The sequence below is a fragment of the Oncorhynchus nerka genome, linkage group LG2 (genome assembly GCF_034236695.1).
Source record: "Oncorhynchus nerka isolate Pitt River linkage group LG2, Oner_Uvic_2.0, whole genome shotgun sequence".
In the NCBI taxonomy this organism is placed as follows: domain Eukaryota; kingdom Metazoa; phylum Chordata; class Actinopteri; order Salmoniformes; family Salmonidae; genus Oncorhynchus; species Oncorhynchus nerka.
The window spans coordinates 70,599,590-70,615,558 of record NC_088397.1 but is presented as its reverse complement, the minus strand read 5'-3'; the positions used below and the strand labels follow the sequence as shown (position 1 = coordinate 70,615,558).

Sequence of the window (15,969 nt, the reverse complement as noted above, 5' to 3'; positions counted from 1 at the left end):
TAGCCGGCTCTTTTTGGTGACCAGAGCCGAACGAGCCCGCTCACTGAAAAGACCCGGAATGCCCATCACTAATTGGTGAGTTTCAGGCCTCGGAGAGAACATAATTGTACACTCGCAAAGTTGACTGAAAACGAGGGCTGAGGGGCTTACGTTGCAAACTTCCCTTGCTTGGCTAATCATTTGGACCACCCACCAAGATGGCGACGGGTATTCTCCCAAGGGTTTTAGGCGAGGGTTAGTGGACGAGGGTGTGTCTTTTAAGTGTTTGGACGGTAGACGGAGTGTGCATATAGGTTCACTCCAGGGCCTGAAACTCCCCATAATTAAATTCGCGACGATTGTACATCCGCTAAGAAATGTCCGCCAAAACTTAAAAACAACGTCAATAGAGAAGTCAATATACAAGTGTAAGTAAAAACGAATGCAAATAAGTTAGAAATTGTGATACTAATGCACATGACGGCACAAACACGTCTTGTAAAAAGTACATATGTTTTTGTTGTGTTATCATTTGGAAATTGTAGAAATAAAACATGTTATTTTTCAGAAGTTCCAACTAAATAGGCTAACTTTAGTTAACTAATTAATTTGCTATTAATCATACAGTAGGCGTATATTAATAATGATATATGAAATATATCGGTAGAAACGCTTTTATGCGAAAATATTGATATAATAACCATATCAAAGTAAACTTGGAGTCACGACATTTTGTGTGGTCCTCCCACTACGACTCGTCAGGAAAACATGCAGTTTCTTAGGCTACAGATTAAATGAATGATGGTGAACTTCATAGGGAGGTGAAAGTGCAAGGAGATGAGCTTGTTGCACCTTTCCAATAAATATCGAGGGTCTTATTCTGGTGACATGATGATCGATGCTTGGCTGCATTTGACTACTACAAATAATATCATAATGTAGGCTATACAAATATTGCCAGCAAACCAGAAATGCAAGGTGAAGCAATTCTTGAAAGTCAGGACCATCATTGTCCTGCAAAGACACATTTTTATATTAGAAAAAAAATATTTCGCATTTAGAATTAATCGTGGAGTTGAGCTTTATAGTTACGTTACGCGGTTACAACGCGTGCCCCGTGTATCTTAAAATTATTCCGCAATCATATTTTATTCGAAAAAATGTTTACATAATTTGTCGCAATGAAAGAAAGTTCGACAAAATAAAAATTCACCTCAGTCTAACGGATAAAAATGTCGATCTTTAGAAATTGCCGTTTCCATTACACATGTCGCAATGACTTTCTTTTTTTGTTTTTGCGACATTGCTTTTGTGGAATAAACCAGGGTCAATGGACACCGTCCTACTGTCCTAGTGTTATGTCGGTTTATCTATTCGTTATTTAACGTAATGAAATTGACATGAACACACGTTTTGTACATAAGCTATATCCAGGTAAGACGACGCTGATACATTCATTCCGGTGCTTGTTTTACTTTAACTTTACATCTAGCTTTCTGGCCGGCTAACACCATGGCATCCAAGTTAACGTTAGCTAGCTAGCTAGGCTAATTGCTTGCCACATCATAGGTCAAAGTGAACTAACTAGCTGGTTAGTTAGTTAGCTGTCAATTATTTACTGTAAAATGATGTAAGTAGACAGCTATGTAAATTAAATAACACTTATTTCGACTATTATATTATTAATGCAGCATACATTAGCTAGCTAAGTTACACGTTTGGTAACTGTCCAGCTAGAGTCCATGTTAACGTTAGTTGCCCAATGTTCCAGCGCTAGCCAGGGAATGTAGTTAGTTTACCTGTGGTTTGCTAGCTACCTATCCAAGGTTTTGGCGATAATCTATGTTTCTTAAGATATATAACAGTTAGTTAGTATAGACGTCAGAATACTGTTCAGCCAGGAAATTTGGCTGACTTCAACTGACTTCTTACATTTGCTTACATTTGCTCAGATTCCATTGGTTTGTTATGGTACTCATTTGACGCTTACTTTTACTTGATTTCAGATAGCTGCCATAGAAATGTCTAGACTTTCTGCACCCCCTTCCTATCCAGTTATTAACCACACTTGCTTGCTAGTCATTTGTTATTGACTGGGTTTCAAAGTGAGCCCATGATTTGACTGTGTTCCAATGTCAAAGTGAGCCCATGCCACCAAACAGCTTAAAATAAATACATCTAGTATATGCAGTGTAGATGGAAATTAATGGACAGTTTTTACATTGCACAAGTTTGAATAAATATCAAATACCTTTAATCACTTCACTGTTTAAACCACAACCTTTGAGATTTGATATGAAAATGGTCAGTCTGACCTTGTTTTGACAGATATGTAGGCCTAATCATTGATTTGGACAAACTATAACATGTTCTAAACTTGCCAGACTGTTGCCACAGGCATTTATTCAGCCCTCAGACATTTCTAGGCCAAACTGTTCTGTTTCCTGATTTCAAGCATACTCCTTGTGTCATGTGAGGAATATAGCCTAAAGGTTTGTGTTTTCTTCCTAGGCTGCTATACCTTAAAAGAGATGGGTGTGTGTGTGCAAGGTCCTTGTTCCGTTAGGGAGGTTATATAGAGTGAGCTGTTTTTCACAGATTAGGTCTGTTGGAGAGAGGGGGGAGAGGAAAGGCCCCAGGTTAGGGGAAGAGCAAACTGCTCCCACTCTGTTCTCTCTCTCTCTCTCCCACCCAAGTTTTCAATGAGTCATGACTTTATAGTTGCACGCTTTCACAACCCCCCCATTCTCCTAAGCCTCATGCTTCTGTTTCTTGGGAAGAATGAATGATCGGGCTTCTTATTTGACAATTTTAACTGAGTATATACACAGGTGTTGTACAACTTATTTTATTTACATTGATAGGGGTGTTTGCCCAAGGTTGACAGGATAGCGTCTCCTGATTTTGTTTTTTTCTTGTTTGGGCATTTGTAAAGTGTTGACGGTACACTGTGTGAATGTCAGGAGGTTTTTGTTAACTTCTCATTGAGGGAAGTGAAATTTGCTCAGTGGCTACCGAATAATATGTATTCTAACCACAGAGACCATGTTGAGGTCAATTTAAGGCTTTTGTACCAAATATTCTCATGGTAATATTTTTTTTGTATTACATTGTTATTGATTACGACACTGTTGGGGTTAGCACTTGCTAGAAAGGCGTTACACTGTACTTGTACATGTGACTTTAAACTTGAATGAAGTAGTCATGTGCATTTGCTGAGTCATTTTGCTGTTGCAGAACTAGTTACTCAGCAGCATCAATATCAGTCGTTTCCTGTCATGGGTTATTGATACAAGTTTCAAGAGTGCTTATTTCCCATTGTAGTGAATACCTTTTTTCTAGGTTACCTTTTTTTTAGTTTATCTTGAAGAGATCTGGTCTAGCGCTACAAATTAAAGCATGCACCAGTCAGCCTCTCACCATTTTCTATAGCGGTCCTGCTCTTCTCTGGAAGAGCAGTATTTAGACCCAAGTGGAGAAATGGTTGAAAGAAATGGAACTCTAACCCAGGTATTCCCAAACTTTTTCACTCTGGGGGGCGTCCAGCATTGGAATTTTTCTATGGACACAAGCACTGTTCATGACACAAACTGTTGACACCTGTTTTGTTGGTGGAGATAATATTGCAGGTTTAGTTTATTTCCTGCAATTCTACACATTTTGTCATGAGGTGCAAAGAAAACGTTGCAGTTTTAAAGCATTTTTTGTTGTTGTAATTTTATACATTTGCCCTGTCTGTGTACTCGTGTTATTTGAGTGACAGAAAAATTACAACTATATCTATGGGCTGAAAAAAAGCCAATAATTAAAAAAAAACATTCGCTGACATAGTCTAGTTGATCTGGACATTTCTCCTAAGTTATAAATAGCTCTCCAAGGTATGCAGTGACTAACGTAATAAAAGGATCTAATGATGCACTACCCAATTTCAAAATTGCACCTTGTGCATTCTACTATTAAAACTTTCAAGATTAAGTTTTAAAGCAGAGTTTGCGCGCGCCCCCACACACACACACACACAGACCCCTTGGGCATTTGTGAACCACTGCTCTAATATAGAGATGCTCTGTTTTTTTGACACCACACTCCAAAAGGCTCTTGTTTTGTCTAATCTTGATTATAGTCCAGTCGTGTGGTCCAGTGTGGCGAGGAAAGACCTAGTTAAGCTGCAGCTGGCCCAGAACAGAGCGGCATGTTTTGCTCTTCATTGTAATCAGAGGGCTGATATAAATACTATGCATGCCAGTCTCTCTTTGCTACTAGTTGAGTAGAGACTGACTGCATCACTTAATCTTTTTATAAGAAACATTGTGTTGAAAATCCCAAATTGTTTGCATAGTCATCTTACGCACAGCTCTGACATACACACATATCCTATCAGACATGCCACCAGGGGTCTTTTCATAGACCCAAATCCAGAACAATTCAAGAAAACGTACAGTATTATATAGAGCCCTTACTGCATGGAACTTCCTTCCATCTCATATTGCTCAAATAAGCAGCAAACCTGGTTTTAAAAAAACAGATAAAGCAACATCTCTCGGCACAACGCCTCTCCCCTATTTGACCTAGATAGTTTGTGTATGCATTGATATGTAGACTACGTGTGCCTTTAAAAAAAAAATGTAGTTCTGTCCTTGCTGTTCTTGTCAAATTATGTTTTGTGTGGACCTTAGGAAGAGTAGCTGCTGCTTTTGCAACAGCTAATGGGGATCCTAATAAAATCCCAAACCAACTGTCTACTAACACTGATCCTTCAGTGATTCAGTGGGTGACTGGAGTGATAGCCTGCAGATAAACTCTGGTCATTGTGGGTAATTGGTCAGAAATTAAGGCTAGAGATGGAAGCATACTTTTTTCAAACCCAAAATAAGTGTTACTGGTCTCTGCAGTGTTGTATTATATATATTTCTCTCTTAATATTTAGTTTAATTTCAGTTGCCTGTTTCCAGACAGATCTCCAGTCTCTGCGTTTCCAGAGCTCCCCCTCCGCCCCCCTTTAACCCCAACCCACACTGATGGAGACAGAGCGGGAAGCTGACCTCCTGGAAGGTAACGTTAACAGAAACAAGACATTCCACCACACTAACTCCCACGACTTACTGTGGTCAGCTCAGCAAACATGGTGCATTATAGGCTCTATGCCAGTATACACAATACATTGTAGAAAAAATAACTCCCGAACACACGATTTACCTCTGCACATTTTCGATCCAATACCTTTTTCAAGACAAAGTGAGATTCACCTTGTTGTTTTTAGGGCATTAACTCCCAGCACCACAATGAGATAAGCTTGGTGGTAGTGTGTGTGATAACCCTCTTCTAAAGTGTCAAGAAGTGACACTGCTCTTTTGGGAAACAGCATGGTCATTGTTTTCAATTTAGGAACTTGTGCCTTGGACTTAGAAGGGATGTGTGTGTGTTGGGGGGGGGGGGGGGTGTTGATGATGTGGCAATAGAAATCAGGAGTTTGTGACCAAGATTTCTTTCCTTGGGTTGAAGGGGAACGGGTTAGTAAGTTAGTCTTTGTCATCCTGAGTCTGACTCGTGTATTGAAATAGGAAGTTATAGCCCATGTAAGCAACGCTCCTGTTAGAAGAAGTAGACTTGGACCCAAAGAGACTAGTGCGAGAGGAACCTTTGGGAGATGAAGGAAGAGAAGCCCAATGAACATTCCAACCTGAGTAAGTACAGATCATTGTATCAGACCATCGGTAGAGTGGTACACTGTTAGTGTAAGAGTGTAAGGAGGAGGATGCATTAAGGGTCTAGAATTCTTGTGTAATGATGTGATTATTGGGCTTTTGATTCATATGATGTGACAATTCATGTGATCACTCTGTTCATATTTAACCTGTTACGCAAATAGATATTTGGCCTTAGTATTGCTCTTTGTTTAGCCTACTTTTCAGAGGTATGATGTAGCCTATTCATGTAAAGAAAGAGAAAAATGACACCTTCTATTAGGCTACCTGCCACCCAATAGCTTATCTTTTACTTTATAACCTGAAGTGTTTCAAAATGTGTCATAAAAACGGGTTTGTTGGCCCTTCCTGGAGACTCAGCCAGGTTAAGAGAGTTGATTGACACTCCCTTTACAGGGGACTTTAATGTGGCACTTCCTTGTTGAAGTTCGCAAACGCTTCTGTCATTAGTCATACATGCTTTCAAGTGACTGTATAGATGTCTTGTAGACTGAAAGTATGGCTTTCAATCTCTTGACTGTGGCACGGTTGCCATTGAATTTCTGCTTTAATTTGCACCTGAATCAAATCAAATGTTATTTGTCACATGCGCCGAATACAACAGGTGTAGATGAATAAACAGTGAAATGCTTATTTACAGGCTCTAACCAAAAGGTGTTAGGTGAACAATATGTAAGTAAAGAAATAAAACAACAGTAAAAATACTATATACAGTAGCGAGGCTATAAAAGCCCTTAACCAACAATACTATTTTCTTTTCTTAAAACTGCAAGTATTTACTAAAATAAACTGAAGTAAAAAAAAAAAAATAATAATAATAATTAACCTCTTGCGTCGAGCCATCCCGGATCCGGTATCGTGACTACAGCCTCAAGCTCATTACCATAACGCAACATTAACTATTCATGAAAATCGCAAATGAAATGAAATGAATCTATTTGCTCTCAAGCTTAGCCTTTTGTTAACAACACTGTCATCTCAGATTTTCAAAATATGCTTTTGAACCATAGCTAAACAAGCATTTGTGTAACCGTATTGATAGCATAGCATAGGATTATGCCTCTATTTCAGCATGCAACATTTTCCACAAAAACCAGAAAAGAATTCAAATAAAATAATTTACCTTTGAAGAACTTCAGATGTTTTCAATGAGGAGACTGTTAGCAAATGTTCAGTTTTTACAAAAAATATTATTTGTGTCGACTAATCGCTCCGTTTTGTTCATCACGTTTGGGTAAGGAAAAAAAAAACGCAAACTTTTTTCCAAATTAACTCCATAATATCAACAGAAACATGGCAAACCGATGTTTAGAATCAATCCTCAAGGTGTTTTTCACATATCTATCGACGATAAAATCCATCGTGGCAGTTTACTTTCTCTTCTGAAGAAATGGAACGCGCATGGACCTACAGATTACGCACACAGGACACCGGGCGGGACACCAGGTAAATGTAGTCTCTTATGGTCAATCTTCCAATGATATGCCTACAAACACATCACAATGCTGCAGACACCTCGGGGAATAGACAGAAAGAGCAGGCTCATTCCTGGCGCATTCACAGCCATATAAGGAGACATTGGAACACAGCGCCTTCAGAATCTGGGGCATTTCCTGTATGAAACTTCATCTTGGTTTCGCCTGTTGCATTAGTTCTGGGGCACTCACAGATAATATCTTTGCAGTTTTGGAGACGTCAGAGTTTTGGCTTTCCAAGGCTGTCAATTCCATGCATAGTCGAGCATCTTTTCGTGACAAAATATTGCGCTTAAAACGGGCACATCTTTTTATCCAATAATGACACAGCGCCCCCATAGGTTGAAGAGGTTAAGGAGCGACAATAAAATAACAGTAGTGAGGCTATATACAGGGGGTACCAGTACAGAGTCAATGTGCAGGGGCACCGGTTAGTCCAGGTAATTGAGGTAATATGTACATGTTGTATAGGTAAAGTGACTATGTTTGGAAAATAAACAGTGTAGCAGCAGTGTAAAGGGGGGGGACACAATGCAAATAGTCCCGGTAGCTGTGTGATTAGCTTTTCAGGAGTCTTGTGGCTTGGGGGTAGAAGCTTTTAAGAAGCCTTTTGGACCTAGACTTGGCGCTCCGGTACCGCTTGCCGTGCGGTAGAAGAGAAAACAGTCTATGACTAGGGTGGCTGGAGTCTTAGGCAATTGTTTGGGCCTTCTTCTGACATGCCTGGTATAGAGGTTCTGGATGGCAGGAAGCTTGTCCTGGGCCGTACGCACTACCCTCTGTAGTGCCTTGCGGTCGGAGGCCGAGCACTTGCCATACCAGGCGGTGAAGCAACCAGTCAGGATGCTCTTGATGGTGTAGAACTTACTTTTTGAGGATTTAAAAAATATATATATTATTATTATTATTATTATTATTATTTTTTTTTTTTTACCTTTTATTTAACCAGGTAGGCTAGTTGAGAACAAGTTCTCATTTGCAACTGCGACCTGGCCAAGATAAAGCATAGCAGTGTGAACAGACAACACAGAGTTACACATGGAGTAAACAATTAACAAGTCAGTAACACAGAAGAAAAAAAGGGAGTCTATATACATTGTGTGCAAAAGGCATGAGGAGGTAGGCGAATAATTACAATTTTGCAGATTAACATTGGAGTGATAAATGATCAGATGGTCATGTACAGGTAGAGATATTGGTGTCCAAAAGAGCAGAAAAGTAAATCAATAAAAACAGTATGGGGATGAGGTAGGTAAATTGGGTGGGCTATTTACCGATGGATTATGTACAGCTGCAGCGATCGGTTAGCTGCTCAGATAGCAGATGTTTGAATTTGGTGAGGGAGATAAAGGTCTCCAACTTCAGCGATTTTTGCAATTCGTTCCAGTCACAGGCAGCAGAGAACTGGAACGAAAGGCGGCCAAATTTGAGGACCCGTGCCAATTATTTTCAGTCTCCTGAGGAGGAATAGACTTTGTTGTGCCCTCTTCAAGACTGTCTTAGTGTGTTTGGACCATGATAGTTTGTTGGTGATCTGGACACCAAGGAACTTGAAGCTCTCAACCTGCTCGACTACAGCCCCGTCGATGAGAATGGGGGAATGCTCAGCCCTCCCTTTTCCTGTAGTCCACAATCATCTCCTTTGTCTTGATCGCGTTGAGGGATAGGTTGTTATTCTGGCACCACACTGCCAGGTCTCTGACCTCCTCCCTATAGGCTGTCTCATCGTTGTCGGTGATCAGGCCTACCACTGTTGTGTCATTGGCAAACTTAATGATGGTGTTGGAGTCGTGCCTGACCGTGCAGTCATGGGTGAACAGGGAGTAGAGGAGGGGACTGAGCACGCACCCCTGAGGGGCCCCCATGTTGAGGATTAGCGTGGCAGATGTGGTGTTACCTACCCTTACCACCTGGGGGCAGCCCGTCAGGAAGTCCAGGAACCAGTTGCAGAGGGAGGTGTTTAGTCCCAGGGTCCTTCGCTTAGTGATGAGCTTTGAGGGTACTATGGTGTTGAACTGTAGTCACTGAGTATCATTCTCACAAAGGTGTTCCTTTTGCCCAGGTGGGAAAGGGCAGTGTGGAGTGCAACCTCTGTGTATCTGTTTGTGCGGTATGCAAATTGGAGTGGGTTTAGGGTTTCTGGGATAATGGTGTTGATGTGAGCCATGACCAGCCGTTCAAAACACTTCATGGCTACAGATGTGAGTGCTATGGGTCGGTAGTCATTTAGGCAGGTTACCTTGGTGTTCTTGGGCACAGGGACTGGTGGTCTGCTTTAAATATGTTGGTATTTCAGACGCGGTCAGGGAGAGGTTAAATGTCAGTGAAGACACTTGCCAGTTGGTCAGCGCATGCTCGGAGTACACGTCCCGGTAATCCGTCTGGCCCTGCGGCCTTGTGAATGTTGACATGTTTAAAGATATTACTCGCATCAGCTACGGAGAGCATGATCACAGTCGTCAAGGAACAGCTGATTGTCTGATGCATGCTTCAATGTTGCTTGTCTCGAATCAAATGGTGTGGAACATAGCTTGGTCATGGGAAGAGTGTGGGTAGAATAGAATCTCTCTTCATATTGCTCAGGGTCATGTGATCACAGTAGTTTTCATGTCACTCACTCACTCACACACTCTCTCTCTCACACACACAGAGGAACCTTCTCAGGAGAATGGGGTCATCCAGAGCACCCAGGGCCTGTACAGCTCCACCTCCCCTCCGGCCTCAGACGACGAGCCTTTCTCCACATACTTTGAGGAGAAGGTGCCCATTCCAGAGGATGTCACCCAGGTACTGAGGCCATGTGCCCTATGACCTCACAGGCATTATTAAAACAGAGCCCAGGACCTCACACAGATTATTAACACAGTCTAGAAAACCACAGGGATTATTAACACCGAGCCTATGACATCACAGTAAGTATTAACTCAGAGGGTTATGACGTCAACGTCTATGACCTCACACAGATGAACCCAGAGCCTATGGCATCACATGTGCAATTATGACCTTATAAAATACAGTACCAGTCAAAAGTTTGGACACACGTACTCATTCAAGGGTTTTTCTTTTCTTTTTACTATTTTCTACATTAAGAATAATAGTGAAGACATCAGAACTATGAAATAACACATGGAATCATGTAGTAACAAAACAGTGTTAATCAAAATATATTTTATAATTTAGATTATTCGAAGTAGCCACCCTTTGCCTCGATGACAGCTTTGCACCCTCTTGGCATTCTCTCAACCAGCTTCATGAGGAATGCTTTTCCAAAAGTCTTGTAGGAGTTCCCACATCTGCTGAGCACTTGTTTGCTGTGTTTCCTTCATTCTGCGGTCCAACTTATCCCAAACCGTCAATCAAATCCAATTGTATTTGTCACATGCGCCGAATACAACAGGTGTAGTAGACCTTACAGTGGAATGCTTACTTACAAGCCCTTAACCAACAATGCCGTTTTAAGAAAATACCTATAAAAAATAAAAAGAGAAAAGAATAACAAATTAAAGAGCAGCAGTAAATAACAATAGCGGAGCTATATACAGGGGGTACCGGTACAGAGTCAATGCGGAGGCACTGGTGTCGAGGTAACATGGTAGTATAGATATAACAGAGTAGCAGAGTAGCAGCAGTGTTCCAGAGGGGGGAAGGTAATGCAAATACTCTGGGGAGCCATTTGATTAGCTGTTCAGGTGTCTTATGGCTTGGGGATGGAAGCTGTTTAGATGCCTCTTGGACCTAGACTTGGCACTCTGGTACGGCTTGCTGTAGCAGAGGGAACAGTATCACTAGGGTGGCTGGAGTCTTTGGCAATTGTTTGGGCCTTCCTCTGACACCGCCTGGTATATAGGTCCTGGTTTGCAGGAAGCTTGGCCCCGGTGATGTACTGGGACGTACGGACTATCCTCTGTAGTGCCTTGCGGTCAGAGGCCGAGCAGTTTCCATACCAGGCATACCAAGCTGTAAAACCTTTTGAGGATCTGAGGACCCATGCCAAATCTTTTTAGTTTCCTGTTGTTACCTAGCCTTACCACCTGTGGGTGGCCCGTCAGGAAGTCCAGGATCCAGTTGCAGAGGGAGGTGTTTTGTCCCAGGGTCCTTCGCTTAGTGATGACCTTTGAGGGCACTATGGTGTTGAACGCTGAGCTGTAGTCAATGAATAGCATTCTCACAAAGGTGTTCCTTTTGTCCAGGTGGGAAAGGGCGGTGTGGAGTGCAATAGAGATTGCATCGTTTGTGCGGTATGCAAATTGGAGTGGGTCTAGGGTTTCTGGGATAATGGTGTTGATGTGAACCATGACCAGCTTTTCAAAGCATTTCATGGCTACAGATGTGAGTGCTACAGGTCGGTAGTCATTTAGGCAGGTTACCTTAGTGTTCTTGGGCATAGGGACCATGGCGGTTTGCTTGAAACATGTTGGTATTACTCGGACAGGGAGAGGTTGAAAATGTCAGTGAAGACACTTGGCAGTTGGTCAGCGCATGCTCGGAGTACACGTCCTGGTAATCCGTCTGGCCCTGCGGATTTGTGTATGTTGACCTGTTTAAAGGTCTTACTCACGTCGGCTATGGAGAGCGTTATCACAGTCATCCGGAACAGCTGATGCTCTCATGCATGCCTCAGTGTTGCTTGCCTCGAAGCGAGCATAGAAGTTTTTTAGCTTGTCTGGTAGGCTCGTGTCAATGGTCAGCTCTCGGGTGTGCTTCCCTTTGCGGTCTGTAATAGTTTGCAGGCCCTGCCTCATCCGACGAGTGTCGGAGCTGGTGTAGTACGATTCAATCTTAGTCCTGTATTGATGCTTTACCTGTGATGGTTTGTCGGAGGGCAAAACGGGATTTCTTATAATCCCCCGGGTTGGAGTCCCTCTCCTTGAAAGCGGCAGCTCTACCCTTTAAGCTTGAATGTTGAATGTAGTCCATGGCTTCTGGTTTGGGTATGTAGATACCGTCACTGTGGGGACGACGTCCTCGATGCACTTATTGATCAAGCAAGTGACTGATGTGGTGTACTCCTTAATGCCATCGGAGAAATCCCGGAACATATTCCAGTCTGTGCTAGCAAAGCATTCGTGTCGTTTAACATCTGCTTCATCTGACCACTTTTTTTTATAGACTGAATTACTGGTGCTTTTCTGCTTTAATTTTTGTAAGCAGGAATCAGGAGGATATAATTATGGTCTGATTTGCCAAATAGAGGGTGAGGGACATGTCTGTGTGTGGAGTAAAGGTGGTCTTGAATTTTATTTTCCTCTGGTTGCATATGTAATATGCTAAAGAAATTAGGTAAAACTGATTTGTTTCCCTGCATTAAAGTCACTTGGAGTGCCGCCTCTGCATGAGGGTTTTCCAGTTTGCTTATGGCTGTATACAGCTCATTGAGTGCGGTTTCAGTGCCAGCATCGGTCTGTGGTGGTAAGAAAAACACACGTGTTTTACCAGAGGCTGCTGTTCTGTCCTGTCGATAGTGTATAACCTGCCAGTTGTATGTTCTTAATGTCGTCGTTCAGCTACGACGGTGGGAACCACACACGCAGCGATTATCCGTTCACCTACTGAACCAAAAATCTCATATTTAGACTCCTCAGACCAAAGGATAGATTTCCACTGGTCTATTGTCCATTGCTTGTGTTTCTTGGCCCAAGCAAGTCTCTTCTTATTATTGGTGTCCTTTAGTAGTGGTTTCTTTGTTGCAATTTGACCATGAAGGCCTGATTCACACAGTCTCCTCTGAACAGCTGATGTTGAGATGTGTCTGTTACTTGAACTCTGTGAAGCATTTATTTGGGCTGCCATCTGAGTTGCAGTTAACTCTAATGAACTTATCCTCTGCGGCAGAGGTAACTCTGGGTCTTCCTTTCCTGTTGCGGTCCTTATGAGAGCCAGTTTCATCATAGCGCTGGATGTTTTTTGCGACTGCACTTGGAGAAACTTTCAAAGTTCTTGAAATGTTCCGGCTTGACTGACCTTCATGTCTTAAAGTAATGATGGACTGTTGTTTCTCTTTGCTTGTTTGAGCTGTTCTTACCATATGGACTTGGTCTTTTACCAAATAGGGCTATGTTCTGTTTACCCCCCTACCTTGGTCACAACACAACTGATTGGCTGAAACACATTAAGAAGCAATGAAATTCCACAAATTATTTTAACAAAGCACACTTGTTATTTGAAATGCATTCCAGGTGACTACCTCATGAAGCTGGTTGAGAGAATGCCAAGTGTGCACAGCTGTCATCGTGGCAAAGGGTGGCTATATAATATGTTTAGTTTAACACTTTTTTTTTAGCTTACTACATGATTTCATGTGTTACATAGTTTTGATGTCTTCACTATTATACAATGTAGAAAAATGTAAAAATGAAGAAACCCTTGTTTGAGTAGTATGTCAACTTCTGACTGGTGCTGTATATTACATCACAGTTGAGTCATAGAGCCTATGGCATCACAGGGCCTATCTTCTAAGTGTGTATGACTCAAAGAGCATATTATGCTAAGCTGATGACCTGAATAAAGTGATACACAAAGATACTATTAGTATAGAATAATTTAGAAATTATAACTTCAATGACTGGTAATACTTCATGCTAAGATTTATTTTCAGGCGTTGATTGTAATATTTGCGATCCTCTCTTTTCAGGTGTTCAGTTTCCGTAAACTCTGGGCCTTTACGGGACCTGGTTTCTTGATGAGCATCGCCTATCTTGACCCAGGGAACATCGAGTCCGACCTGCAGTCTGGAGCTAAAGCTGGCTTTAAGGTGAACACAAAACTTCATTCAAGGGACAGGGGTACCAAGTCAAATCAAATGTTATTCGTCACGTGCTTCGTAACCAATAGGTGTAAACTAACAGTGAAATGCGTACTTACGGGCCCTTCCTAACAATTCAGAGAAAGGAAAAATAGAGAAATAATAGATAAGTAATACACAATGAGTAACAATAACTTGGCTATATACATGGGGTACAAATACCGAGTTGATGTGCTGGCGTACGAGGTAATTGTGGTAGATACAGTGGGGCAAAAAAGTATTTAGTCAGCCACCAATTGTGCAAGTTCTCCCACTTAAAAAGATGAGGCCTGTAATTTTCACCATAGGTACACTTCAACTATGACAGACAAAATGAGAGAAAAAATATCCAGAAAATCACATTGTAGGATTTTTTATGAATTTATTTGCAAATTGTGGTGGAAAATAAGTATTTAGTCACCTACAAACAAGCAAGATTTCTGGCTCTCACAGACCTGTAACTTCTTCTTTAAGCGGCTTCTCTGTCCTCCACTCGTTACCTGTATTAATGTCACCTGTTTGAGCTTGTTATCAGTATAAAAGACACCTGTCCACAACTTCAAACAGTCACACTCCACTATGACCAAGACCAAAGAGCTGTCAAAGGACACCAGAAACAAAATTGTAGACCTGCACCACCAGGCTGGGAAGACTGAATCTGCAATAGGTAAGCAGCTTGGTTTGAAGAAATCAACTGTGGGAGCAATTATTAGGAAATGGAAGACATACAAGACCACTGATAATCTCCCTCGATCTGGGGCTCCATGCAAGATCTCACCCCGTGGGGTCAAATTGATCACAAGAACGGTGAGCAAAAATCCCAGAACCACACGCGGGGACCTAGTGAATTACCTGCAGAGAGCTGGGACAAGTAACAAAGCCTACAATCAGTAACACACTACGCCGCCAGGGACTCAAATCCTGCAGTGCCAGACGTGTCCCCCTGCTTAAGCCAGTACATGTCCAGGCCCGTCTGAAGTTTGCTAGAGAGCATTTGGATGATCCAGAAGAAGATTGGGAGAATGTCATATGGTCAGATGAAACCAAAATATAACTTTTTGGTAAAAACTCAACTCGTCGTGTTTGGAGGACAAAGAACACCATACCTACTGTGAAGCATGGGGTGGACAAATCATGCTTTGGGGCTGTTTTTCTGCAAAGGGACCAGGACGACTGATCCGTGTAAAGGAAAGAATGGATGGGGCCATGTATCGTGAGTTTTTGAGTGAAAACCTCCTTCCATCAGCAAGGGCATTGAAGATGAAACGTGGCTGGGTCTTTCAGCATGACAATGATCCCAAACACACCGCCCGGGCAACGAAGGAGTGGCTTCGTAAGAAGCATTTCAAGGTCCTGGAGTGGCCTAGCCAGTCTCCAGATCTCAACCCCATAGAAAATCTTTGGAGGGAGTTGAAAGTCTGTGTTGCCCAACAACAGCCCCAAAACATCACTGCTCTAGAGGAGATCTGCATGGAGGAATGGGCCAAAATACCAGCAACAGTGTGAAAACCTTGAAGACTTACAGAAAACGTTTGACCTCTGTCATTGCCAACAAAGGTATTGAGTAACTTTTGTTATTGACCAAATACTTATTTTCCACCATAATTTGCAAATAAATTCATTAAAAATCCTACAATGTGATTTTCTGGATTTATTTAGTTTTTGTCTGTCATAGTTGTAAGTGTACCTATGATGAAAATTACAGGCCTCATCTTTTTAAGTGGGAGAACTTGCACAATTGGTGGCTGACTAAATACTTTTTTTGCCCCACTGTATATTTTGATTTAACACTTTTTTTTTTTGCTTACTACATGATTCCATATGTGTTATTTCATAGTTTTGATGTCTTCACTATTATTTTACAATGTTGAAAATAGTAAAACTAAATTAAAACCCTTTAATTACATGTGTCCAAACTTTTGCCTGGTACTGTATGTAGATAGAATATTCTTTTTTAAAATTTACATTTGAAAACATTTCAATAAACCTATAATTGCTTTGTCATTATGGGCTATTGAGTATAGATTGA

At 41.6% G+C, this 15,969-nt stretch overlaps 1 protein-coding gene across 3 annotated transcripts in view; it reads left to right on the top strand.

Annotated features, from left to right (window-relative positions):
- The first annotated feature begins 236 nt into the window (after nt 1-236).
- LOC115141184 (natural resistance-associated macrophage protein 2-like) overlaps nt 237-15,969 on the top strand; it is a 39,137-nt gene continuing 23,404 nt past the window's right edge. Inside the window, exons 1-5 of one of the 3 annotated variants that reach the window (XM_029679905.2) lie at nt 237-407; nt 4,932-5,031; nt 5,541-5,663; nt 9,810-9,946; nt 13,791-13,910. In XM_029679905.2, the coding sequence (XP_029535765.1) occupies nt 5,627-5,663; nt 9,810-9,946; nt 13,791-13,910 (294 nt within the window). In that variant the 5' untranslated portion in view covers nt 237-407; nt 4,932-5,031; nt 5,541-5,626. Of the gene's footprint in view, nt 408-1,266; nt 1,414-4,931; nt 5,032-5,540; nt 5,664-9,809; nt 9,947-13,790; nt 13,911-15,969 lie in introns of those variants that run through there. The other 2 variants (XM_065002208.1, XM_029679915.2) reach the window with 2 other exon arrangements.